This window comes from Bos taurus, chromosome X (assembly GCF_002263795.3).
Source record: "Bos taurus isolate L1 Dominette 01449 registration number 42190680 breed Hereford chromosome X, ARS-UCD2.0, whole genome shotgun sequence".
Lineage (NCBI taxonomy): Eukaryota > Metazoa > Chordata > Mammalia > Artiodactyla > Bovidae > Bos > Bos taurus.
In genome coordinates this window covers 23,024,542-23,051,187 of record NC_037357.1, presented here as the reverse complement: position 1 = coordinate 23,051,187, position 26,646 = coordinate 23,024,542, and the positions used below count along the sequence as shown (strand labels likewise).

General features: G+C 38.4%; 1 protein-coding gene across 1 annotated transcript in view; it reads left to right on the top strand.

The window, feature by feature from the left end:
• Positions 1 to 26,646, top strand: part of MCF2 (MCF.2 cell line derived transforming sequence) — a 75,763-nt gene that overhangs the window by 25,559 nt on the left and 23,558 nt on the right. The window contains 10 exon segments of the mRNA XM_059883718.1: positions 1,366 to 1,413; positions 4,460 to 4,497; positions 6,534 to 6,622; positions 7,942 to 8,008; positions 9,129 to 9,244; positions 9,358 to 9,427; positions 11,467 to 11,559; positions 22,322 to 22,414; positions 23,132 to 23,257; positions 23,944 to 24,165. Of these exon segments, the coding sequence (XP_059739701.1) occupies positions 1,366 to 1,413; positions 4,460 to 4,497; positions 6,534 to 6,622; positions 7,942 to 8,008; positions 9,129 to 9,244; positions 9,358 to 9,427; positions 11,467 to 11,559; positions 22,322 to 22,414; positions 23,132 to 23,257; positions 23,944 to 24,165 (962 nt within the window).

The window sequence follows — 26,646 nt, the reverse complement described above, 5'->3', positions numbered from 1 at the left end:
ATCCTTGGTCATGTGCAGATTGTATTGCAGAAGGCAGGAGTCATGATAGAGATTATTGTACAATAATTAAACATAGTAGTAATATAGTACAGTACAGGATGATGAAAATCTGGGCTGAATTTCCCAATTTTGCAGTGAATATGAACTTTATACTAGCATCAAACTCACAATTCACCCTTTTCTTCAGCAGGTGCAAGGAAGCATATGAAAATAGTATATACATACATGCGTTTACCACTTATAGGGATAAACTATTATTTGGTTCTTATAGGCTTCTAATAAGTGAATGGCTTAGATAATCAAATAGATTGACTTTTCTAAAGACGTACAGGTAAATCAAATAATTTTGCTAGTAATTAACTGTTAGAGAGTTCATTTACTTGTTTTAATCTTTGTAGACGATTTTAAACATGTAATATTTATTTCTATTTTCTAAGTTCTGTGGGATAAAATAATGATGCTCTCTGTGGTATTGAGCTACTCTGGAAATAAGATGACTATTGCCCCAAGGTTTTCCTTGAGCTGCCTCTGGAGCCCCTTAGGGGAAAGTAGTTTGGTCTTTGGGGCCCTAAGTTAGTTAAGTTTGTGAAGGTGGGCCTAAATTCCATCTCTTTGATCTGAGAGAATCAGAGACTTCATTAATATATGGGAACTGCTTTGAAAATCAGAGAAAGCCTGAGCCAGGCATAATGAATATAAAAGTCCAGCTCAGCTCCAGCAGAGATCATATTAAAACCAAGTGATGAAAGCAGGTAACTAAGCTAAGATGATAAAAGTCATGTAGTTAATGGTTATTAAATATAAAAATATACTCACAAATAAAACTATAAGCATTGCCATAAATGAATAATACTAAGAAGATACTAGGAAAAAAAGAATAAGAAGAACAAAAACCAATAGGGGATCAAAACCAACAGCTATGAGAATAAAAATAGAATAGGTTGATATTCCTAAGCAGAAGACAGAACTCAGTTGCATTTCTGGCTCCATTCCTGGGGTGTGTGACCAGGGACAGTTCACTTAACCTGTTTTGTTGATTTTGCCTTGTTTTGTTTGTCTATAAATTAGGAATAATAATGCCTATTGATTTCAAAGTGAAATACCTACTGAAGGCAAAGTTAAAAAATTGTAGAATACTTAAAAATACTCAATAAACCAGACTATTCCTTCCCTCTTATGAAGGCCTCTTGCTTTATGGTTCTCTAAAAGCTCAACTCCTCTGAACAGTTGAAGAACAGAGCTCTGAAAAGACTGCCCAAGATCCGTTCAAGGCCTTAGTCACTAAAAGTACATTTTGTTTTGTGTTGTTTCATTTTTTTTCTTTCTGATATTCTTATTTAATGGCATTACACTTTCTTTCTGCAGTGGGAGTTGGATATTCTTTCTTTCAAGCATGTAAACTTTTTTCAAAAGGTACCCATCTTTATTACTTTTCATCAGTACATTTTCTGAGTTTGTGTACATGTGAAAAATCAGTTTGGCACCTAAAACCAGCAACAGTTCCTTCTCACATTCTACTTAAGGTTAACTTTCTCATTTTTTTCATCATAAGCATCCATTAGCTTTCATAATAAGCAATCCACTTATATTGGAAAATAACTATATAAAAAGTGGATTATTCTCTTTTATCAGATGACCACTCGTAAGACAAAAACAAAGAAAACAATTGGCTTTTAACTTAAATTTGTTAAAATAAATTTGCTTTCATTTTAGAGACTGTGTCACCCACAGTAAGCCTATTTGTTGGGAGTAGCTTGAATTTGCCTAAGGTATTTATGAGGAAGATGGCAGCTTACTGAATAAATGACATGGATGGATAAATGATTATATCAGTTATCTATCATGGTTCCTAAATTAAATCAGAGCATCATTTATGCTACAAACACGGTTCATTTTACCTACTTGGTCTGTGAGTAATGGAAATTATAACAATCAGGTCCAAATAATTCTTCAAAACTTTTAATTGCTAAGTCAAATATATAAGATTTGGTTAAAAAAAAATATGAGATTTGGTCAAATCAACACGGAAGTGTTAATTTTTTTTTAATAAAATAAGTCAACCATACTAAACCAAAAAAAAAAAAGTCAAACTGTTTTTTTTGTTGTTTTTGTTTATCTTTATTAATTTGCATCAAATAGAATCTTTTGTCTGGCACCTAGAAAGATGTAATAAATATTTTGCTGAATTAATATTTCATATAGAGGGAAGTTATGAAAGAACATTGTGTGTGAGAGATAAAATGGTTTGAGCTCCTAAACCTGTAGCTCTAGTCTCGATCTTTCTCCTAAACTTCAGAGTCTGTATTTACAATTTGCCTCCTTGAATTTCCTATTGGCAGCTCAGTCTCAGCATACCCCAAAAGGATGCCATTTTTTCTGCTCCTCTTTCTCACTCATCCCCACCTCTAATCAGTCCAAAATTCCACTTCTTCGAATCCGCCCTGCTAGCCCTCACTGCCACTTTCCTAATCCAAGCTAACACCCATCCATTGCCTTGACAACTATAGCAGTCTCCCTGTTTCCCACTTTCCCTTCTTAAATGCCCCTAGTTGTCTTGCCCTTTGGACTTTACACCTAGTGTTCTCTTCTCTTGCTTAAGGTAAGTTCTTCCTTCCTGCCTCTCCTCCTCTCCTGCACCCCAGTTTGGTCAGGTGTTATACTATGGGATATCAAGCCCCTCTTCATATCTTCCTAGCTTTAGTATAATTGCCTGTTTTCTGTTTCTTTTGCTAGAATGTAAGCTCAGTTCTGGAGAAGGCAATGGCAACCCACTCCAGTACTCTTGCCTGGAAAATCCCATGGACGGAGGAGCCTGGTAGGCTGCAGTCCATGCGGTCATGAAGAGTTGGACACAACTGAGCGACTTCACTTTCACTTTTCACTTTCATGCATTGGAGAAGGAAATGGCAACCCACTCCAGTGTTCTTGCCTGGAGAATCCCAGGGACGGTGGAGCCTGGTGGGCTGCCATCTGTGGGGTCGCACAGAGTTGGACATGACTGAAGCGACTTAGCAGCAGCAGCAGCATAGTCACATTATTAAAAGAATGAAGACATCTATTGGGTTGGCCAAAAAGTTCAGGTCAGATTTTTCTGTAACGTCTTACAGAAACACCTGAACAAACTTTTTGACCAACCCAATACCTTGCTTTTCAAAAAAGATATACTTCTCATAAATTTTGTATGCACTCCTTTTTCATCTCTTAATGTATTTGCAAAGAATTAATTAGTAAAAGCTAGTTTGTAAAGCTCCCTAAGTTTGCTTTATAAGTAACTTTGGATCTCTGGATATCAAGTTTCTTTAAAGTGATGGACATCAATATTTATTGAGAAACTAATTTTATATGGTAATTGCCACTAAGTCTAATTTATATTTATCCATTTACATATATATTATATAAAGGTAAAAATTCCTGTATAGAATATATTTTAAGTAAATGGAGAGAAGGATAAAGTTTAGAGAACTCATTAACGGCAGAGTCTTTCCCTGAGTGGGCCTTGCAGTGGCTCCCAGTAGAGGCAGAAAGGACAAGAAATCTGTTCCTTTCATGGTGAGAAGTGATGCACACAGCCCTTCTGGGCAGGGTTCTTTTCAGCAGCCCTGAGACTTAGGAACTTGAATGGCCTAGTCTTTGACTGGACCATGCCCTGGACTCTGGAGGAGCATGTGGACTCCTTGCTTGGTAATACAAGGGCTCACCCTTTGTAAATGAAACAGAAAGATTGAACAGAACAAAAAGAAAGATTACACAGGAAGAACAGAAAGATGGAAGCTTGGAATTTTGATGAAGTTGGGTTTTTTTTTTTTAATTTGGTTTTGTTTTAGCATTTTAATGTGCTTCAGTAATGTTGTTTTATATAGAGTGCTTAGAAACATGAATTCTGACAGTAGATTATACAGATTTGTGTACCACTTCTGCTTCTTGGACATCTTATGCTTAACCTATATAATGGGAAAGTAGTACTTATCTTCAAGGGTCAATTTGAGAGGTAAAAAAGCAAATGCACATATAGGGCTTAGAATAGTGTCCAGCATATAGTAAGTGCCAAATAAATGTCAGATGCTCTAATTATTAGTTAAATTGAGATTTTATCCTGAAACTCTTTTTGATTCAGTTAATCAGTGAGCTACAATTTGATTAAATGCTTATATATTAGAATGATAACTAAATCTGCAAATAGTCATAGGTACTAACACCTAACTTCATGCTTGCTCAGCAATCCAGTGAGTGTTCAATGAATGAGAGAATGGGTGAATACATGGCAAAATCATGCTCTATGAGAAGTTGAAATCATATAAATAAGTCTAACCAATCATCTGTTATATATAGTGTGATTTTAAAATACTAATATAAACATGTTGGCACATTAATCTCTCTTTTTAATACACATGCACATATTTTTATGAAAGTATTGATTTTAATTTTTGTTTGAAATTCTTCTCTTATATTTCTCTATCAGGGAAGAAGACTTGGAGACAAAATCAGAGCAACACAAAAGTAAATATCATTAATTAATTCAAAATTGGCTTTATTGCTGTAGTTGCAGAAGCAGGATGGGGCTAAAACCGTATTTTTCATTCACTGAACCAATATTGTGCATTTGAAAGCCCATTATATCTAGAAGAAAAAGGTGCTGCTGTGTTATGTCTAATTACAGTACTGGCCTAGCCCCAGTTGTATGAGCAGTTTCTCAAGTCTTGACTCCAGTTCAGAATAAATGCTGTAGAACATCTCATATAAGTTCTAGTTTCTCTTTCCTGCCTGCACCTCAATTCAGCTGAATAAGTGCTGCACCTTTTTACAAAATGAAATTCCTTTCATAAGTGATTCCAGTCCTGCAAGTAGAAAGCATGGACAAAGGACAGGTTCTAATGGACTCCCTGCTAGGCTAAAAAAACACACCTATTCTTTTCTTGGTAGATTCAAGTTTCCTTCTGAGTTATTCATGACAATCTGGTATCTGCAGAGAGTAGTCGCCTCATAACTGCAGCATCTTACGTTTTCTTTGTATGTTCTTGATGGTAAATAAGGCCAAGAATGTATCTCCCAGAGGCAGGATAGCATGTGATACAGATTGTGTGGCTAGAATGCCTGACTTCAGCCCACCTCCATCACTTACTGGCTGCATAACCTTGGGCAAATTCTCTGGAAGTCAGTTTCCTTATCTATAAAATGGAGGTAATAAGAGAACACCCTCATTATGGAGTTAGTATAACTAAGATAAAATAATCTAGTCTTTATGAAGTACTTTGAGTATTGTGTGGTGCATGGTAATGCTCTAAGTGTTTTATGTAGTTGTTAGCAGGCTAGCAAATGACCCATACTGACACACCATGTCGATTATCATGTTCTACAGCCACAGTTTCTGGTTTCAAGAAGGAAACAGGCTGAATGCCAAATTCCTTAGTCTGCTGTGTCTTTTGGTTCTGGTTTCAAGTCATGCCTGCCTTAATAGCTATGTGGATTTATTCATTTGCATATCCCCAGGGTAAAAATAGAAGGCTGTGATTCTGTACATTTCATTGGTGAGATACCTAGCTAGTCATTCCAGTTCCCAAATGCACATATACTTCCAAGTCAAGTCAATTTGCACAATCCTTAGGCATTTAAAATTTGATGGTTCAAAACTTTTCAGCCTTGTATTACAGAACCCTCTTAGGAGTGGATGGCACATACCTATCTGAGAAGTACAGTATGCAGTATTTTCAGTCTTAATTATAGTAGTTAAAATGATAACACTTGGTACATGGAGCATACAGAAATTAAAGTACACTTTTAAAGAGGGAATATGAGGGACTTCCCTGGTGGTCCAGTGGTTAAGACTGTGCTTCCAGTGCAGGGAGTGTGGGTTTGATCCTGGTTGGGGATCTAGGATCCCACATGCCTCGCAGCACCACCCCCCCCAAAAAAAAAAAAAAAACAAAGCTTAAGACAGAAGCAATATTGTAACAAATTCAGAAAAGACCTTAAAAAATGGTACACACACACACACACACACAAATCCAAAAAAAGAGGGAATGTAATAATGGTGGCTGACCATGGGTTTGGCAGTTTTATCACTTACTAGGTGACCTTGGCCCTTTGTGAAAGCTCTCTGAAACTCGGTTTTCCCTTTCCTGGACAGTCAACTTTTTTTTCCCTTTGGGTCCAGATCTTAGTTCCCCAACCAGGAATGGAACCCATGCCCCCTGCAATGGAAGTGCAGAGTCTTAACTGCTGACCCATCAGGGAAGTCCCAGGACAATCAACTTTTTAGGAATTAACCTCATTTCCCTGAAGTGCTACAGAGATGAAACATTACTTAATGTATAAAGTAAATTGTAATGAATATCTTAAATCTGTCCTCTTAGGCAACTAAAATAATTTTAACTAGTATATATCAAAGTTATTTCTGAGAAAAATCATAATCATAGTGTTACTTTTTAGTTTATATAGTTAGAATGTAGAAAGAAGAAAACTTAATTTGGGCTACATTTCCATGAAGAAGAACTATACCTACATAGATGCTAATTTCACTTTTCTTTTCATTTCAGACTGAAGCAGTGTATGATTGTCAGGAGAAGAGAAGTTCTGCTCAGTCCTCCAATTTGGACAATGACAATAGCTTGGATATTTTAAAGAAGTATCTTTTATTTATTAACATACACCCATATACATATCTACCAGTAGGAGGCTCTGATTCAGTGTTCAAAGCAAATGTACTTAGAATTTTGAGTTCCTAGAATATGGTTCTGCTGGGTTTGATCAAATGTGCACTAGAGAAGGTGTCAGAAGTCCTGGCCAACCTATGCTCTGTTTATGTGACTTGAAAATTAACTAGATCTTTTCAGATTCATAGTCTCCTCTTTTATGAAAGAGGTGAGAGTGAATGGGTCAATGTTTCAAAAACTACAGAAGATTATGTAGATATACAATATGATTTTATAGGTACTAATAAAAATCGTTTCATTCACTTTCATATCATTATGTTAACATTCCACACATATGAAGTCACCTTTTAAATTTTATATCACAGAGTTTTGAGTAAGTAACCAGTAGTTTGGAGCAAGTAACAAATAATTTGAAACAGAGTTATATGCAAAGATTGTTAAATGTTAGTTAAATTTATAAAAGTGTAAAAATTAAATTAAAAAGAGGCCAAGGATAAAAGTTAAATTAGGGACTTCCCTGGTGGTTCAGAAGTTAAGATTCTAAGCTTCCACTGCAGCAGGTATGGCTTCAATCCCTAGTCAGGGAATGAAGATCCTGCCTGCTGTGTGGTGCTGCCAAAACACAAAAAACAAAGAAAAAGAAGTTACATTAAATGGATAACATTGGGGAGTGAGGAAATAAATTTTAAATACAATGTCAATTGGAAATCACATTGGAAGGAAAATGTATTTTATTTTATTTTAAAGAGATAGTAAACAAAGTTACTACAGAAAGTTAAGTATGATCTATATTTGGGAAAACCAGTATTATAAATTCATATCATGTCTTGGAAAACTTCAAAACATTACTGAGGAAAAAGGGAAAATTGTGTCTAAAATGCTTATATGATTTTTTTCTGAGAGAGAGAGAGGGAGAACAATAGCACAGAAATTGTGCTGTCCAAGAAAGTATTTTAGGAATAGATTTGTGAGTTTTTAGTAAATGATTCTTAAGCTTAGTGAGTTGGAAATAAAATTAGTTTTGTTTTTTTTTCCTCATTTAAAAATGACTCCTGAGCCCCACTCCTCTTTTTTTTTTTTTTTTTAAATACATTTTAAAGAGTCTTGTGGGTAGTACTTATTCTACAAACCATAGAATTAATTTTTTATTTTGATGATAAAACCAAACCATGGGTAGTTCCTCTGCACTGCTAATTTTCATCTTAGACAATTTATCATGATAATAAATGAAATGTTACAATACAATTCTAAAGCCATAAAATAACTGACAAATACGGTCCTTTCATTTTAGCCACGTCCTAAATGAGCTGATACAGACGGAGAGGGCATATGTTAGGGAACTGTTTACTGTTTTGTTGGTAAGTGACTCATATTGTATTTTCCTGTCTTTTTTTAAAAATTAATTTATTTATTTTAATTGGAGGCTAATTACTTCACAATATTGTAGTGGTTTTTGCCATACATTGACATGAATCAGCCATGGGTGTACATGTATTCCCCATCCTGAACCCCACTCCCACCTCCCTTCCCATCCCATCCCTCTGGGTCATCCCAATGCACCAGCCCTGAGCACCCTGTCTCATGCATTGAACCTGGACTGGTGATCTGTTTCACACATGATAATATACATGCTTCAATGCCATTCCCTCAAATCATCCCACCCTCGCCTTCTCCCACAGAGTCCAAAAGACTGTTCTTTACATCTGTGTCTCTTTTGCTGCCTTGCATATAGTGTCATCGTTACCATCTTTCTAAATTCCATATATATGCGTTAACATACTGTATTGGTGTTTTTCTTTCTGACTTACTTCACTGTGTATAATAGGCTCCAACTTCATCTACCTCATTAGAACTGATTCACATGCATTCTTTTTCTGGAATTCATTAGGAAGTGCAAACTTAGCTTTTTGTCTCCTTCCTTGATTGTTAAATGTGTGCATTCAGGTTCTCCCTCTGTAGTGAGGATTGTGGCTTCAGAATTCATTACAGAAGAGATAAGCTGTTCTGTTAGGAATACAGTGGATTGTTATAATTATTCCCAGGGTGCTATTTAGAGATCATAAGATAAAGCCCTAAGTATGGAGAAAAGCATTCACTTGTTACAAATGTCATATTAGTAATATTAATTTGGTCTGGCAAAACTCAAACACTTATTCCATGTTTAAGGAGAAGTTAATGACCTGTAATATCATCTTTCATACCTGGTTTGTATTTTCTTTCATTTTAGCTACACTAAAGGCCAAAAAGTTGTCCCTTTCTTCTACCCACTGAGTAGAAAACCTGAACTTCCTTGTCCTGCTATTGAAAATAATAATAATAGTGGATAACTTGGGGGAACTAGAAGATATGAATAATAAAATTACAAACAACTTTACCCTCTAATCCCATATACATTCTGCTGTACTTGTATCTTTGGTGGCCCAATCGAATGATGATGTGACTATTTTTTAAATGAATAAATATATTTATTTTGGGTAGGGCTATAGAGCGGAGATGGATAATCCAGAGATGTTTGTTCTTATGCCACCTCTCCTGAGAAGTAAAAGGGATGTTCTCTTTGGAAACATGGCAGAAATATATGAATTCCATAACAAGTATGTAATTGCTGAATTGAATTTTCTTTTTTTGTGATTATTATTTAAATGGTTGTTGACCAATATAGCATATTTCACATAAAATCATATTTTTTTCTTTGAAATTTTTACAGCATTTTCATGAGCAGTCTGGAAAATTGTGTTGATGCTCCAGAAAGAGTGGGATCTTGTTTCCTGGAAAGGGTTAGTTCAATGATTATTTCAAAATATATAAATATATAGGCCACCAACATAGCATGTCATTTTCTAGATTTGGAGACAAGGTAGGCATCATTTTTTATATCCTTTTATTTTTGCAGGCGACACATCACTCCAGCAAGTATTTAATGCTAAATCAAGTTTTGTTACAGGAATGGTGTATTGGAGCATACAAATGGCTATTGTATTCTGTGGCATCAAATGCTACAGTGGCTCAGCTTGTGACCTCTGACCCCTGGGTGATCCCAGGAGTCCAGGGACCATCCTGACTATGAAGATGCAAGAGTTGGAATCATCTTGGCACACCATTCTTGGCTTGGTTAATTTCTAGCCTGAGAGATGCCCTGATAGTCCCCTCTAATGTATGTGAAGTCTTCAAATCAAATATTTGGCTTTCAGACACCAAGGCATCTATCACAGGAACTTTGCAAAACAGGGAGCTGTGTGTTCTTGTTGTTCTACAATATCTTTCAAGGAGGCTCATGTCTCTGTGTCCCACGGGTGTGCTTAGTATAATTGACTTCCCAGGCTCTATAATCACACTCTCCTCCATTAGAGTTTTCTCTCACAATATTCTCTGCTTATCTAGCTCCTCCACTTCCTGAAAGATCACTTTTGTTTTGACTTGAGAGTCAGTTTGATAGAGGTGATCACTGAAAGTGTCCAAGGAGATATCTTATCTCAGGAAGTGTTTATGGAGTGAGAAGATAGTAAGGATAAGGCAGAACCTTTCTCAATATATCCTAACATTTAAAGGCATTTAAATCATGGTCACCTTATGAGAAGAGCTGACTTATTTGAAAAGACCCTGATGCTGGGAAAGATTGAAGGCAGGAGGAGAAGGGGACGACAGAGGATGAGATGGTTGGATGGCATCACCAACTCAATGGACATGAGTCTGAGTAAACTCCAGGAGTTGGTGATGGACAGGGAGGCCTGGTGTGCTGCAGTTAATGGGGCTGCAAAGAGTTGGACACGACTGAGCGACTGAACTGAACTGAACTGAACTGAAACCATGGCCAGATTCTTCCCTAATTCTTCCCTAATTCCCTAAGCAACAGCAGCTCCTCTTGCCTTTGAACTTATATGGTACTTAATGTCTGTGCTACTCATTGGGAATTTTACATGTACTACGCATGTTTACACATGAATTTCATGAATTCTTTCTCCAACTAGATGGAAAACTGATTGAGGCAGGGTCCATATCCTATATATTTTTCTATCTCTAGTAAGGTCAGCAGAGTTCTTGGAAACCAGTAGTTTAATAAATGCCTATTGATCTGTTCATTCATTCAGCAGTCATCAACTATTAAGTACCTAGTTTGAGCCAAGCACTGAACTAGACAATGTGGAATATCAAGACTATTCACATAGGAAAAGAGGGATTCCACTGTGTCCAGTGTCAGTTGTGCTGTATTAATGTAGTACAAAGGGTCTTATAGGAGCCAAGAAGAAGTGCATCTGATATTGATTGGAGGTATAAATGATGGCTGTATAGAAGAGATGACTCATGAGATGAGTGTTAATGACTGAGTAGGAGGTAGCCCATTAGATGAGGGTCAAATGAACAGGGAGAGAGAAGAGGGTGAGCAGATACTGCACAGGGTTCTGGTACAATGATGATGGTCCAATGGGGACCCAAGGACCTTGGGAGTTACTATTAAGTTCATTCATTAGGGAACGGAGTAACTGAGAGCAAAGAAAGAGTGTATCTCTTGGTACCTGGTTAGCTCATAGTAATCAAAAAAGTAGTCTGTTTTCATAGTTCATTCAGAGAAAGCTTTTTTCCCTCTAACTCTCAAACTTGATAAGTGGAAGTTATGAAATTGCTTGCATAATTATGTGTCCCTCTCCCCGGTTTGCTGGGCATGCTGGTCTTGGAATATAAAGAAGGCTTCTAACCTGGCCCTTTAAGCCACATTCCCTGTGATGCTTGACCACACTCACTCTTGCTCAGCCTTTCTTGATAAGAAAAGGACATATTCACAAATCGCTAATACATTTGCATTTTCTTTTTATCACAGAAAGATGATTTTCAAATGTATGCGAAGTATTGTCAGAATAAGCCCAGGTCAGAGGCAATTTGGAAGAAGTATTCAGAATGCGCCTTTTTCCAGGTATAGTAATTGTTCAAGTATTGGATAAAGTCTCTGTGGAAGACACTGGGATATTTCTTATTTATAAATTCATTTTCTGCTTTCAGTAAGTTATATATATGTGTGTGTGTGTGTGTGTGTGTGTGTGTGTGTGTGTGTGTGTGTTAGTCGCTCAGTCATGTCTGACTCTGTGCAACGTTATAGAGTATAGCCCAGCAGACTCCTCTGTCCATGGGATTCTCCAGGCAAGAATACTGGAGTGGGTAGCCATTCCCTTCTCCAGGGGATCTTCCTGACCAAGGGATCAATCCTGGATCTCCTGTATTGCAGGCAGGTTCTTTACCATCTGAGGAAGCCTTTTATATATATATTTAAAGGTGCTGTTTGACCTTCCCCAAAATATACATATATGTATACCAACATATTTGCCACTCCCTAGAGGCAACTACTTTCTGCTTTTTTAGCTATCTCTTTCATTATTTACCTCCATATCTCCAAATATCATACTTATATTGCTGCTTCCCACGAAAGAAGATGAGAATTTAGCTTTCTTTCATTGTTCTTGCCTCCCTGCAGAATTTCTGTTGTCTTCACATTGGTTATGGCCTAATAATATTCCATAGTATGGATATTCCACATTTTATTTACCCATTCATCACCTGATAGACATTTGAGTTGTCTCTACCTTTTGTGTGGGCTTCCCTTGTGGCTCAGCTGGTAAAGAAGCCACGTGCAATGCAGGAGACCTGGGTTCATTCCCTGGGTTGGGGAGATCCCTTGGAGAAGGGAAAGGCTACCCACTCCAGTATTCTGGCCTGGAGAATTCCATGGACTGTATAGTCCATGGGGTCACAAAGAGTCAGACACGACTGAGTGACTTTCACTTCACTTCACCTTTTGTGTACAAGCTTTTGTGTGAACATTATTTTCTTTTCTCTTTTCCATTAACCTGGGTATGAAACTGCTAAGTCAATTCTGTTTAACTTTTTGAAGAACCATTAGATTGTTTTCCAAAGTTGCTGCACCATTTTATATTCCTACAAGCAGTGTATGAGGGACCTAATTGCCCCACATCCCCGCCAACAATTGTTTGTATCTAATTACTTCTTAAACAAGCATTTATTTTTATTTCTTTATGTTCTTATATTTGTATTTTTTATTTTTTTAATATAAATTTATTTATTTTAATTGGAGGCTAATTACTTTACAATATTGCAGTGGTTTTGCCGTACACTGACATGAATCTGCCACGGGTGTACATGTGTTCCCTATCCTGAAACCCCCTCCCACCTCCTTCCCCATCCCATCTCTCTGGGTCATCCCAGTGCACCAGCCCCAAACACCCTATATCATGCACTGAAACTGGACTGGCAATCTATTTCACATATGATAATATACATGTTTCAATGCCATTCTCCCAAATCATCCCACCCTCGCCCTCTCCCACAGAGTTCAAAAGACTGTTCTATACATCTGTGTCTCTTTTGCTATCTCACATACAGGGTTATCGTTACCATCTTTCTAAATTCCATATATATGCGTTAGTATACTGTATTGGTGTTTTTCTTTCTGGCTTACTTCAGTCTGTTTAATAGGCTCTAGTTTCATCCACCTCATTAGAACTGATTCAAATGCATTCTTTTTAATGGCTGAGTAATACTCCATTGTGTATATGTAGCACAGCTTTCTTATCCATTCATCTGCTGATGGACATCTAGGTTGCTTCCATGTCCTGGCTATTATAAACAGTGCTGCGATGAACACTGGGGTACACGTGTCTCTTTCCATTCTGGTTTCCTCAGTGTGTATGCCCAGCAGTGGGATTGCTGGGTCGTATGGCAGTTCTATTTCCAGTTTTTTAAGGAATCTCCACACTGTTCTCCATAGTGGCTGTACTAGTTTGCATTCCCACCAACAGTGTAAGGGGGTTCCCTTTTCTCCACACCCTCTCCAGCATTTATTGCTTGTAGACTTTTGGATAGCAGCCATTCTGACTGGCATGAAATGGTACCTCATTGTGGTTTTGATTTGCATTTCTCTGATAATGAGTGATGTTGAGCATCTTTTCATGTGTTTGTTAGCCATCTGTATGTCTTCTTTGGAGAAATGTCTGTTTAGTTCTTTGGCCCATTTTTTGATTGGGTCGTTTATTTTTCTGGAATTGAGCTGCAGGAGTTGCTTGTATATTTTTGAAATTAATTCTTGTCCATTGCTTTGTTTCCTATTATTTTCTCCCATTCTGAAGGCTGTCTTTTCACCTTGCTTATAGTTTCCTTTGTTGTGCAGAAGCTTTTAATTTTAATTAGGCCTCATTTGTTTAGTTTTACTTTTATTTCCAATATTCTGGGAAGTGGGTCCTAGAGGATCGTGCTGTGGTTTATGTCGGAGAGTGTTTTGCCTATGTTTTCCTCTAGGAGTTTTATAGTTTCTGGTCTAATGTTTAGACCTTTTATCCATTTTGAGTTTATTTTTGTGTATGGTGTTAGAACGTGTTCTAGTTTCATCCTTTTATAAGTGGCTCTCCAGGTTTCCCAACACCAGTTGTTAGAGAGATTGTCTTTTCTCCATTGTATATTCTTGCCTCACTTGTCAAAGATAAGGTGTCCATAGGTGCGTGGATTTATCTCTGGGCTTTCTACTTTGTTCTATCGATGTATATTTCTGTCTTTGTGCCAGTACCATACTGTCTTGATGACTGTGGCTCTGTAGTAGAGCCTAAAGTCAGGCAGGTTGATTCCTCCAGGTCCATTCTTCTTTCTCAAGATTGCTTTGGCTATTCGAGATTTTTTGCATTTCCATACAAATTATGAAATTATTTGTTCTAGCTCTGTGAAAAATACCGTTAGTAGCTTGATAGGGATTGCATTGAATCTATGGATTGCTTTGGGTTGTATACTCATTTTCACTATATTGATTCTTCGAATCCATGAACATGGGATATTTCTCCATCTATTAGTGTCCTCTTTGACTTCTTTCACCAGTGTTTTATATATAGGTATTTTGTTTCTTTAGGTAGATATATTCCAAAGTATTTTATTCTTTTTGTTGCAATGGTGAATGGAATTGTTTCCTTAATTTCTCTTTCTGTTTTCTCATTATTAGTGTATAGGAATGCAAGGGATTTCTGTGTGTCAATTTTTTATTCTGCAACTTGACTATATTCATTGATTAGCTCTAGTAATTTTCTGGTGGAGGCTTTAGGGTTTTCTGTGTAGAGGATCATGTCATCTGCAAACAGTGAGAGTTTTACTTCTTCTTTTCCAATCTGGATTCCTTTTATTTCTTTTTCTGCTCTGATTGCTGTGGCCAAAACTTCCAAAACCATGTTGAATAGTAGCGGTGAGAGTGGGCACCTTTGTCTTGTTCCTGACTTTAGGGGAAATGCTTTCAGTTTTTCGCCATTGAGGATGTTTGCTGTGGGTTTGTCATATATAGCTTTTATTATGCTGAGGTATGTTCCTTCTATTCCTGCTTTCTGGAGGGTTTTTATGATAAATGGATGTTGAATTTTGTCAAAGGCTTTCTCTGCATCTATTGAGATAATCATATGGTTTTTATCTTTCAGTTTGTTAATGTGGTGTATTACATTGATTGATTTGTGGATATTGAAGAATCCTTGCATCCCTGGGATCAAGCCCACTTGGTCATGATGTATGATCTTTTTAATATGTTGTTGGATTCTGTTTGCTAGAATTTTGTTAAGGATTTTTGCATTTATGTTCACCAGTGATATTGGCCTATACTTTTCTTATTTTATGGCATCTTTGTCAGATTTTGGTATTAGGGTGATGGTGGCCTCATAGAATGAGTTTGGAAGTTTACCTTCCTCTGAAATTTTCTGGAAGAGTTTGAGTAGGATAGGTGTTAGCCCTTCTCTAAATTTTTGGTCGAATTCAGCTGTGAAGCCGTCTGGTCCTAGGCTTTTGTTTGCTGGAAGATTTCTGATTACAGTTTCACTTTCCGTGCTTGTGATGGGTCTGTTAAGATTTTCTATTTCTTCCTGGTTCAGTTTTGGAAAGTTGTACTTTTCTAAGAATTTGTCCATTTCTTCCAGGTTGTCCATTTTATTGGCATATAGTTGCTGATAGTAGTCTTGTATGATCCTTTGTATTTCTATGTTGTCTGTTGTGATCTCTCCATTTTCATTTCTAATTTTGTTGATTTGATTCTTCTTCTTTTGTTTCTTTATGAGTCTTGCTAATGGTTTCTCAATTTTATTTATCTTCTCAAAGAACCAGCTTTTGGCTTTGTTGATTTTTGCTATGGTCTCTTTTGTTTCTTTTGCATTTATTTCTGCCCTAATTTTTAAGATTTCTTTCCTTCTACTAACCCTGGGGTTCTTCATTTCTTCCTTTTCTAGTTGCTTAGTGTAGAGTTAAGTTATTTATTTGACTTTTCTCTTGTTTCTTGAGGTAAGCCTGTATTGCTATGAATCTTCCCCTTAGCACTGCTTTTACAGTGTCCCACAGGTTTTGGGTTGTTGTGTTTTCATTTTCACTCATTTCTATGCATATTTTGATTTCTTTTTTGATTTCTTCTGTGATTTGTTGGTTATTCAGCCGCGTGTTGTTTACCCTCCATAGGTTGGAATTTTTAAGTTTTTCTCCTGTAATTGAGATCTAATCTTACTGCATTGTGGTCAGAAAAGATACTTGGAATGATTTCTGTTTTTTTTTTTTTTAATTTACCAAGGCTAGATTTATGGCCTAGGATGTGATCTATCCTGGAGAAGTTTCCATGTGCAGTTGACAAAAAGGTGAAATTCATTGTTTTGGGGTGAAATGTCCTATAGATATCAATTAGGTCTAACTGGTCTATTGTATCATTTAAAGTTTGTGTTTCCTTGTTAATTTTCTGTTTAGTTGATCTATCCATAGGTGTGAGTGGGGTATTAAAGTCTCCCACTATTATTGTGTTATTGTTAATTTCCCTTTTCATACTTGTTAGCATTTGCCTTACATATTGTAGTGTTCCTATTTTGGGTGCATATATTTTTATAATTGTTCTATCTTCTTCTTAGATTGATCCTTTGATCACTATGTAGCATCTTTCTTTGTCTCTTTTCACAGCCTTTTTTTTTAAAGTCTATTTTATCTGATATGATTATTGCTACTCCTGCTTTCTTTTGGTCTCTATTTGCATGGAATATCTTTTTCTAGCCCTTCACTTTCAGTCTGTATGTGTCCTTTGCTTTGAGGTGGGTCTCTTGTAGACAACAGATATAGGGGTCTTGTTTTTTTATCCATTCAGCCAGTCTTTGTCATTTGGTTGGGGTATTCAACCAATTTACATAAGGTAATTATTGATAAGTATGATCCCATTGCCATGGGTTCGAGTTTATACACCCTTTCTGTGTTTCCTGTCTAGTGAAGATCCTTTAGCATTTGTTGGAGAGCTGGTTTGGTGGTGCTGAATTCTCTCAGCTTTTGCTTGTCTGTAAAACTTTTGATTTCTCCTTCATATTTGAATAAGATCCTTGCTGGGTACAGTAATCTGGGTTGTAGGTTTTTCTCTTTCATCACTTTAAGTATGTCCTACCATTCCCTTCTGACCTGAAGAGTTTCTATTGAAAGATCAGCTGTTATCCTTATGGGAATCCCCTTGTGTGTTATTTGTTGTTTTTCCTTGCTGCTTTTAATATTTGTTCTTTGTGTTTGATCTTTGTTAATTTGATTAATATGTGTCTTGGGGTGTTTTGCCTTGCATTTATCCTGTTTGGGACTCTCAGGGTTTCTTGGACTTGGGTAACTGTTTCCGTCCCCATTGTTTGGGACTCTCAGGGTTTCTTGGACCTGGGTGACTATTTCCTTCCCCATTTTAGGGAAGTTTTCAACTATTATCTCCTCAAGTATTTTCTCATGGTCTTTCTTTTTGTCTTCTTCTGGGACTCCTATGATTCGAATGTTGGGGCATTTAACATTATCCCAGAGGTCTCTGAGGTTGTCCTCATTTCTTTTAATTCTTTTTTCTTTTTCCCTCTCTGCTTCATTTATTTCTACCATTCTATCTTCTGCCTCACTAATTCTATCTTCTGCCTCCATTATTCTACTGTTGGTTCCATCCAGAGTGTTTTTGACCTCATTTATTGCATTATTCATTATATATTGACTCTTTTTTATTTCTTCTAGGTCCTTGTTAAACATTTCTTGCATCTTCTCAGTCCTTGTCTCCAGGCTATTCCTCTGTAACTCCATTTTGTTTTCAAGATTTTGGATCATTTTCACTATCATTATTCAGAATTCTTTATCAGGTAGATTCCCTATCTGTTCCTCTTTCGTTTGGTTTGATGGGCATTTATCCTGTTCCTTTGCCTGCTGTGTATTTCTCTGCCTTTTCCTGTTGTTTATATTGCTGAGTTTGGGGTGGCCTTTCTGTATTCTGGCAGTTTGTAGAGTTCTCTTTATTGTGGAGTTTTCTCCCTGTGGGTGGGGTTGTACTGGTGGCTTGTCAAGGTTTCCTGGTTAGGGGAGCTTGTGTCGGTGTTCTGGTGGGTGGAGCTGGATTTCTTCTCTCTGGAGTGCAATGAAGTGTCCAGTAATGAGTTATGAGATGTCTGGTTTTGGAGTAACTTTGGGCAGCCTGTATATTGAAGCTCAGGGCTGTGTTCCTGTGTTGCTGGAGAATGTGCATGGTATGTCTTGCTCTGGAACTTGTTGGCCCTTGGGTGGTGCTTGGTTTTAGTGTAGGTATGGAGGTGTTTGATGAGCTCCTGTCAATTAATGTTCCCTGGAGTCAGGAGTTCTCTGGTGTTCTCAGGATTTGGACTTAAGCCTCCTGCTTCTGGTTTTCAGTCTTTTCCTTACAGTAGCCTCAAGAGTTCTCCATCTTTACAACACTGATAATAAAACATCTAGGTTAATAATGAAAAGTTTCTCCACAATGAGGGACACCCGGAGAGGTACACAGTTACATGGAAAAGAGAAGAGGAAAGAGGGAGATAGAGGTGAGCAGGAGTAGAAGAGGGGGAATCAAAAGGGGAGAGAGCAAGCTAGCCAGTAATCACTTCTCTATGTGCTCTGCACAGTCTGGACCACTCAGAGATGTTCACGGAGTTACAGAGAGAAGAGAAGAGGGAGGAAGGAGACAGAGGTGGCCAGGAGGATAAAAGGGGGAATCAAAAGGAGGGAGACAGATCTAGCCAGTAATCAGTTCCCTAAGTGTTCTCCACAGCCCGGAACACACAAAGAGATTCACAGAGTTGGATAGAGAAGAGAAAGGGGAGGGAGGAATTAGAGGCGACCTGGTTGAGAAAAAGGAGAGTTAAAAGGGGGAAAGAGCAATCAAGCCAGTAATCTCACTCCCAAGTAAAAATGAGTAATGAAGATTGAGTTCTTAAAGGTACAAAATTGATAACAAATACCAAAAAGGAAAGATTAAAAATCTAGAGTGGAGGTTAGATTCTCAAAAATACAATATTAAAAAAAAAAACAAATTCACAAACATTATAAAATATATATATGAAGTTTGCTTCCCTGGTTGCACAGACTGTAAAGCATCTGCCTGCAGTGCAGGTGACCGGGTTTGATCCCTGGGTGGGGAAGATCCCCTGGAGAAGGAAATGGCAACCCGCTCCAGTACTCTTGTCTGAAAAATTCCATGGACTGAGGGTCCTGGTAGGCTACAGTCCATGGGGTCGCAAAAAGTCGGACACGACTGAGTGACTTCACTTCACTTTGCTTTAAAAATAGGGTCCTTTTTTTTTACAAAGTAATAGTAGGTTATAAAAATGAAAATTAAAGGATTAATAGAGGATGTAAAAGTAAAAAAAAATTAATTTAAAAATGATAATAAAAAATATATCTAGGACTTTCTCTGGTGTTGTTGTGGACAGTGTGGGGTCAGTTCATTTCTGATAGTTCCCTGATCTGGCTTATACTCTCAAGATCTATAGATCCCTCCCTATGCAGTCATTGCTAACTACAGGGTTTTAATCTATTGCACTTGTCATTTCCAAAGCTGTTCCCTCTGTTGATTTTAGCTTTTTCTGTTTGCTGGTCTTTTCAGTGTCTCATTTCCACCCTGACACAAGTGGGCAGTGGTGGTCCCTTTTTTAGGCTCACTTATTCAGTCTTGATGTGGGGAGGGAGGAACACTGCAAACAAATATTACTGGAGTGTGTGGGGAGTGCTCACAGTGTTTCAGCAGCACTGGGTTTGCCCCCACTCACAGTGTGTGTGCTTTCCCAGTCTACACTTCTCAGGCTTTAGGTTGCTCTGCTGGAAACTGTCTGATGTGGGCCCTGGGTTGCATGCACTTCCCCCGTCTAAGCCACTCAGGTTCAGGTTCTTGGGTACTCTACAAAGGTGTAGACTTGGTTGGGCCTGCGTTTTGTGCCCTTCCCAGGTCCGAGCAGCTCAGGTGACCAGGTGCTTGCCCAGCGCAGTCACCCCCAGTTGGAGGTGCATCTTATTGCCTCCCCTGTCCCTCCACTCAGTTTTCTGGGTGTACAATGGGCGTGCCTTCTCAGGTGTGCCGTGTGTCTCTTCTGGAGAGCTGATCTCTGGCTGCGACCCTCCTGGTGGATGTCAATCATCCAGAATCCCAAGAAGTCTTGGTTAGCAACGAAGCCTGCTTGCAGTTTGGTAGAGGATGCCTCTCCCAGGCTGCGATTGCACGCTTCCAGCTCTGGCTGGCTGCCCTCTCCTGCCTGTCTCCGGTGGGGGATGGGCCGGTCCACAGCTGGCTAGCTGTGCTCAGTCCTTTGTTCTGTGAGTGGGCCTGGCAGTGTCTTAGGTTAGGGCTTTTCGTGGGATAGCTATCCCACAGTCTGGGTTGCTATCTCAAATTAGTTTCCTCAGATTGCCCTTGGGGCATTTAGGCCTGGTCCTTATCCTAAGCAGTGCAGCCCGTGCCTCCCTGTCCAGGCCCCGCTTGCTAGTGGCAGATGCGAGCGTCTGGGCTGCTTCTCTGTTGGGAGTTGCTGTTAGCCACGTAATCTGTGGGTTTTGATTATTTATTTATTTACTTTTCCTCCCAGTTATGTTGCCCTCTGAGATCCCAAGACTCGCAATAGACCTGCCGGTGAGAGTGTTTCCTGGTGTTTGGAAACTTCTTTCTTTTTTAAGATTCCCTTCCTGGGACGGATCTCCGTCCTAACTCTTTTGTCTCTCTTTCTATCTTTTATATTTTGTCCTACCTCCTTTCGAAGACAATGGGCTGCCTTTCTGGGTGCCTAATGTCCTTTGCCAACAAAGGTTCGTCTAGTCAAGGCTATGGTTTTTCCTGGATGTGAGAGTTGGACTGTGAAGAAGGCTGAGCGCCGAAGAATTGATGCTTTTGAACTGTGGTGTTGGAGAAGACTCTCGAGAGTCCCTTGGACTGCAAGGAGATCCAACCAGTCCATTCTAAAGGAGATCAGCCCTGGGATTTCTTTGGAAGGAATGATGCTAAAGCTGAAATTCCAGTACTTTGGCCACCTCATGCGAAGAGTTGACTCATTGGAAAAGACTCTGATGCTGGGAGGGATTGGGGGCAAGAGGAGAAGGGGACGACAGAGGATGAGGTGGCTGGATGGCGTCACTGACTCGATGGACATGAGTCTGAGTGAACTCCGGGAGTTGGTGATGGACAGGGAGGCCTGGCGTGCTGTGATTCATGGGTTGCAAAGAGTCAGACATGACTGAGCGACTGATCTGATCTGATCTGATCTGAATGTCCTCTGCCAGCATTCAGAAGTTGTTTTGTGGAATTTGCTCAGCGTTCAAATGTTTTGTTGATGAATTTGTGTTCGAGAAACTGGTCTATCTGTCCTATTCCTCTGCCATCTTAGGACCACCCCTTAAACAAGCATTTAAAATTACTTCTTATACAACCATCTTTTTCTTAAACCCCACCTTCATCTCCAACTTTCAGAGGAGGAAGGCATTCTTGGAGGAGGGGGAAAGGTGTTCTTGAACATAAATTGAGTTATTCCTTGGGGTTGCCCTTTGCCAGTTTCCAAATTTTGTAGATGTTTTCCCTTCTCTCAGCTTGTAACTTTAGGTTTTGCCTTGTAAAAATGTTTCCATCGTGTTAGTTGTATTTCATGAGTGAGAAGAGCCAAATACATGTATCAGTTCACCATTTTTAACCATAAATTGATAATTGAATTAGATGTATTGAATTTTACCCATATATAGAGGAGGGTCCTGGATCTTACATAGGTATATCCTCTCCCATTCCCTTTGTGTTCTGCACTTCCTATATGCACATTTCATCCCAAATAGCTTCATTTTGCCCTAAATATGGACTCTACAATGTTCCCAGGACCCAGAGTCATGACTCCTATATTTATAGTGGCAGCAAGCCAGTAATCAGATGAAATATAGCACTAGTTGATAAAGGCTATATTTTTCTTGTGACATTTAGGAAACTCTTCTCATACCCAGTCTGATTTATATTCAGTGCAACCTATTTCTTTTCTGGGTCTTGTCATGTGGAACTGAGCCTTTTGTTAATTTTCTTGGATACTCTGAAGAACTTTCTGGTCATGTTAACCTAGGATCATTCATTGCTTTCTGACTTTTTAAGCATTCCACATGATTGTGAATTTATACATAATTTTTTTTTGTCTTTGAAATTTGGGGATTTTCTCTCTCTCCAATCCTTGAAATAATGTTCACTGTAGTTTTCCAGATATACTGCCTCTTAAAATTTCCATACCATATAGGACAGCGATCTTTCTGGTAAATTTTCCTTGAGATGTAAGAAACATCCATGCATTGGGTCTAATCAGTGAACATTTGGCATTTTCATAGGCAAATGTCTTAATTTAAACTTATTAATAATTCTATTTTAATGACAGGAATGTCAAAGAAAATTGAAACACAGACTTGGTCTGGATTCCTATTTACTGAAACCAGTGCAACGTATCACTAAATACCAGTTACTGTTGAAGGTAATTACATGAAGCATTTCTTTCTTTACTTACTTTTTTGGGTCAGATGTAGCAAAGCCATTAAAAAGGAAGTACTAGAAATAGGTAGGCTCCCTGACTGGGAGGGCTAGATATAGCAGTAGAATCTATGCTTTTAGCTGTTTCTGTCCATACAAGTTACAGTGATACATGGACAAGATTGACTGCAGAAGGTTTACTGTTGTTAAGTGGAACTAAACAAATACTTCTTACAGTTTTGAGACTGTATTTCCTATGAGCCTTCTCAGTGAAAAATAAAGATAGAATATCCCTCAGTAATGTGAAAGGATTCCTAAAATGTCATGTTAGGTATAAATACAACATTGTTTTAAAATGTCTTTTCACAATGTTCTATGGTGTACGCATGGTGAATAAAATTAATTGCTCTACATGGAGGACCAAAAAGATGTGTAATTGTTTTAAAAACGAATCTCTAGTGTGTCCTAATAGCTATTGTTTGCCAGTATTGAATGTTCTTTACTTTCTACTGTTTAGTCACTATTCCATTTCTTCCCCAGTTTTGACATTGTTATTAAATATAGTATTAATGTGACAAATAGCATGTGAAAGAAATTACTCAAAAAAGTGCCATTATCTTTGGATTCCTCCTTGAAAGCATGTTAGCGAAAAATATATTCATTTTCTCCAGCTATTAATATCTGCCTAATATTAAGTTTAACTCTTGACTTCTAATTACAGGAGCTATTAAAATATAGCAAAGACTGTGTCGGATCTGTAGAATTAAAGGAGGCACTTGACACAATGCTGGATTTACTGAAGTCAGTTAATGACTTAATGCATCAGACTGCAATAAATGGCTATATCGTAAGTAGATCTTCATGATTGTTGCAGTTTTACAGGGTAAGCATGTTAACATCTCTTTCTTCCTCTCCTGGAACAACTGAGAAATAAGACGTGAGAGGCAGACAAACGAAGGATCTAAATGTCAGCATTATTACTTATGATGCTAAGTGGAAAATTGGCTTCAGATCAGCAGCCAGATGGATTTACGACATTCCCCTTGTACCTAACAAGGCCTACCCCCAAGTGCAGACCTTGGGAGATCCCACGTGATGGGATATTTGGGTCTATTCTAAGGAGACATATGGTCTCAGAAGTGCTCTTTGCCCAGGTCCAAGATAGAGAGATGGAAGAAAGAGATCAAATCTTTAGGAGTTAGCTCCACCCCGTGGGAAAACTTGGACTGGAAGAGCTCACTCGCCAATCAGGACTGAGGAAGCCATGGGGAGAGTTGGCCCAGCTGAAATACCTCCACATTGGAGACATGAAGCCAGGGAAAAGAAGGTTTCTTCTATCTCCCAGTCCCACAGTCATTTTGTAACTGGCTGACACATGGCATGTTTTCATGTGAAAAGTTATGATGAATGAAACTTTTAAAACTATAAATTATGCTTCAGGGTTTTAGTAGCTTAAACTAAACACTGTAATGATGCTGTCAGATCTGAATGCCCTTCTGCCCTGTACTAATGAGCTGAGGTTTTCTGTTCCAGGGAAACTTAAATGAGCTGGGCAAGATGATAATGCAGGGTGCGTTCAGTGTTTGGATTGGACACAAGAAAGGTACTACAAAGATGAAGGATTTTGCTAGATTCAAACCAATGCAGCGGCACCTTTTCCTGTATGAAAAAGCCGTCGTATTTTGTAAAAGGCGTGTTGAAAGTGGAGAAGGTGGTGATCGATACCCATCATACAGTTTTAAGCACTGTTTGAAAGTAAGACCTTTTGAATTGTATAATGTAATAGTTTCTCGTGTATGCATATATTGTATTCAAATTTGTGTACTTTTTCAGTTCAGATGACTGGGTTTTATACTTTACTCACACACATTTGTATATTTTTTTCTAAACAAAATCTTTTGTTTTAAACTGAAGTATAATTGGCCTATAACATTGTATTTGTTTCAGGTATATAGTGTAATGAGTCAATATTTGTACATATTGTGAAATGATCGCCACAAATAACATCCATCACCACACAGTTAAAAACATTTTTTTTCTTGTGATAACTTTTAAGATCTACTCTCTTAGCAAGTTTCAAATATGAAGTACAGTATTATTAATCATGGTCACCATAGTTACCATGCTATACATTTCATCCCTGGGGTTTATTTATTTTACAACTGGAAGTTTGTACCCTTTGACCCCCTTCTCTACTCATTTCTCAAGCTCTCACCCATGAAACCTTAAGTAGGAGTCATATAGAGATGTCAGGTGAAGCAGAACTTGTCTGCCTGAAGTGAGAACCAGAAAGGGCAGAATGTAACCTTCTCTTCCTCTCTCACTTCAGTCCCAGGCATTCCTCAAGGGGGCGCCCTAGTGTCCTGCCTGGTGCAGGAAGAGACCCAGGCTCCCCCATTTGCCCTGTCTTACCAATGACACCAGGTGGAGTTCTTGGTCTTGGTAGCAAGGACTTTTTATCACACAGGAGAGTCAAAGAGGAAAGAGTTTTTTCCTTTTTTTTTTCAATGTAATTAAAAAATGGATCACTTTTTTTGTTGTTGTTTTTCTTGGCCTCGCCACTCAGCTTAGTTCCCCAACTAGGGATTGATTCTGTGGCCCCCTTGCACTGGAAGCACAGAGTCTTAACCACTGGACTACCAGATCACTTTTATGTCTAGCATATTCCCATCATATTCCTTCTCCATCCCCTCTCTTCCTGGGTGTTCCAAAGCCACCTATTGCTGAATCTTGCCCACACCTGTCCTGTCTGATCCTTAGAAATTGCTTTCTTCTCTCCCATAACCCAAACCACCATTCTGTCCTACAGTTAGTTTGGTATTCAAATGAGAGCAGTATTGTGTGAGGAAGTTATTGGCAATTCAGTGCCATTCCCAGCTGGTTTTGACATTTGAGAAGAGGAACTTCCAATCCACAGGAGTCTGTAATTGGCAAATTTGATTTTTTTCACACCTAATTAATTTTATCTTTCAAGTTCTACATTGTAAAAGCAGTATAGCATTTGTTAAAGAAAATTTGGGGACTTCCATGATGGTGCAGTGGTTAAGACTCTGAGCTCCCACCGGGAGGGGCAGAGGTTTGATCCCTGGTCAAGGAAGATACTACATGTTGTGCAGTGTGACCAAAAAAAAGAAAAGAAAAGAAAATTTGGAAAATGGAGAAAATTGTTACCCTCAACTTCCCAGCCACTATCATTTTGGCTATTTCTCATGAGCCTGTTGTTTCTTGGTTGTTAGCAAGTTGAGAATTGATGAGATATCCAGCAGTGGTAATAAAGGGGATGGGCCATATGTCCTGAGCAGGCACGAGGGCTTTGTGTCAGCAGGCCCCCTGAGAAGCAGACCCTGCTTTTGATTCTTCCCAGATGCCAACAACTGTATACTGTTCCTGACAGAATTCCTAACCACAGTTAGGTCTCTGATCTTTTCCTATGGTCTACTTTCCCTGCTGAACCCACAGCTATGGCTCTTCAAAACTCTCACTGTTTTCATAACAAATGTCCTGTTGCTCTTTTGATATTAGCCACCCATCTCCAAGCCCCTAAAATCTCCAAGGGTCTTTTATGTCTCTAATAAACTTTGGTTGAAAATCAAGAGTTTGTAATCGACATCAAACAGGGTTCAGGTTTCCTGCTCTCTGTATATCTGTTCCCCGGGAAGGTACTTTATCTTCATAGACTAGTTGGACCCAAATCCATTTGATTCACTTTTTATTTGTAGAGTGACCTAGTTACTACTAATGGACTATTTCTGGCTTGTACTGATTTTTCTTTTTTTACTTTTCTCTCTCTCTCTTTTTTACTTTTAATTTATCACAAATTGGACACACTAACAGAGTAGTTTAGTATTTCTAAAGTATATCAGAGTGAGGATGGATTGGTATGTGGTAACCAGTTCATGAGAATGCAAACAGTGGTTACCATGGACACAGAGGGTGGGATAGATGCAAGAAACATTTCCATGGCAGGTAAACAGGAAGGCTTGTTGACTTACTAGATGCAGAAAATAAATAATAACTGACATTGGAAGGAAAAAAATCAGCCTGTTTTTTCTTTGATTCCACAGTAACACCTAGTGTCCTTAATAAAAGACATTAGTCACTGATGCCTGCAAGGATTGAGACCAGCATTATTAGGAAAATGGTGATGTTGCTCACAGAGAAAGATCGAAATTAAGCTATTTCTTATAAGCCTCACTATGCTTTCTTCCTCTTGCTTACATGAAATTCTGGAATTAA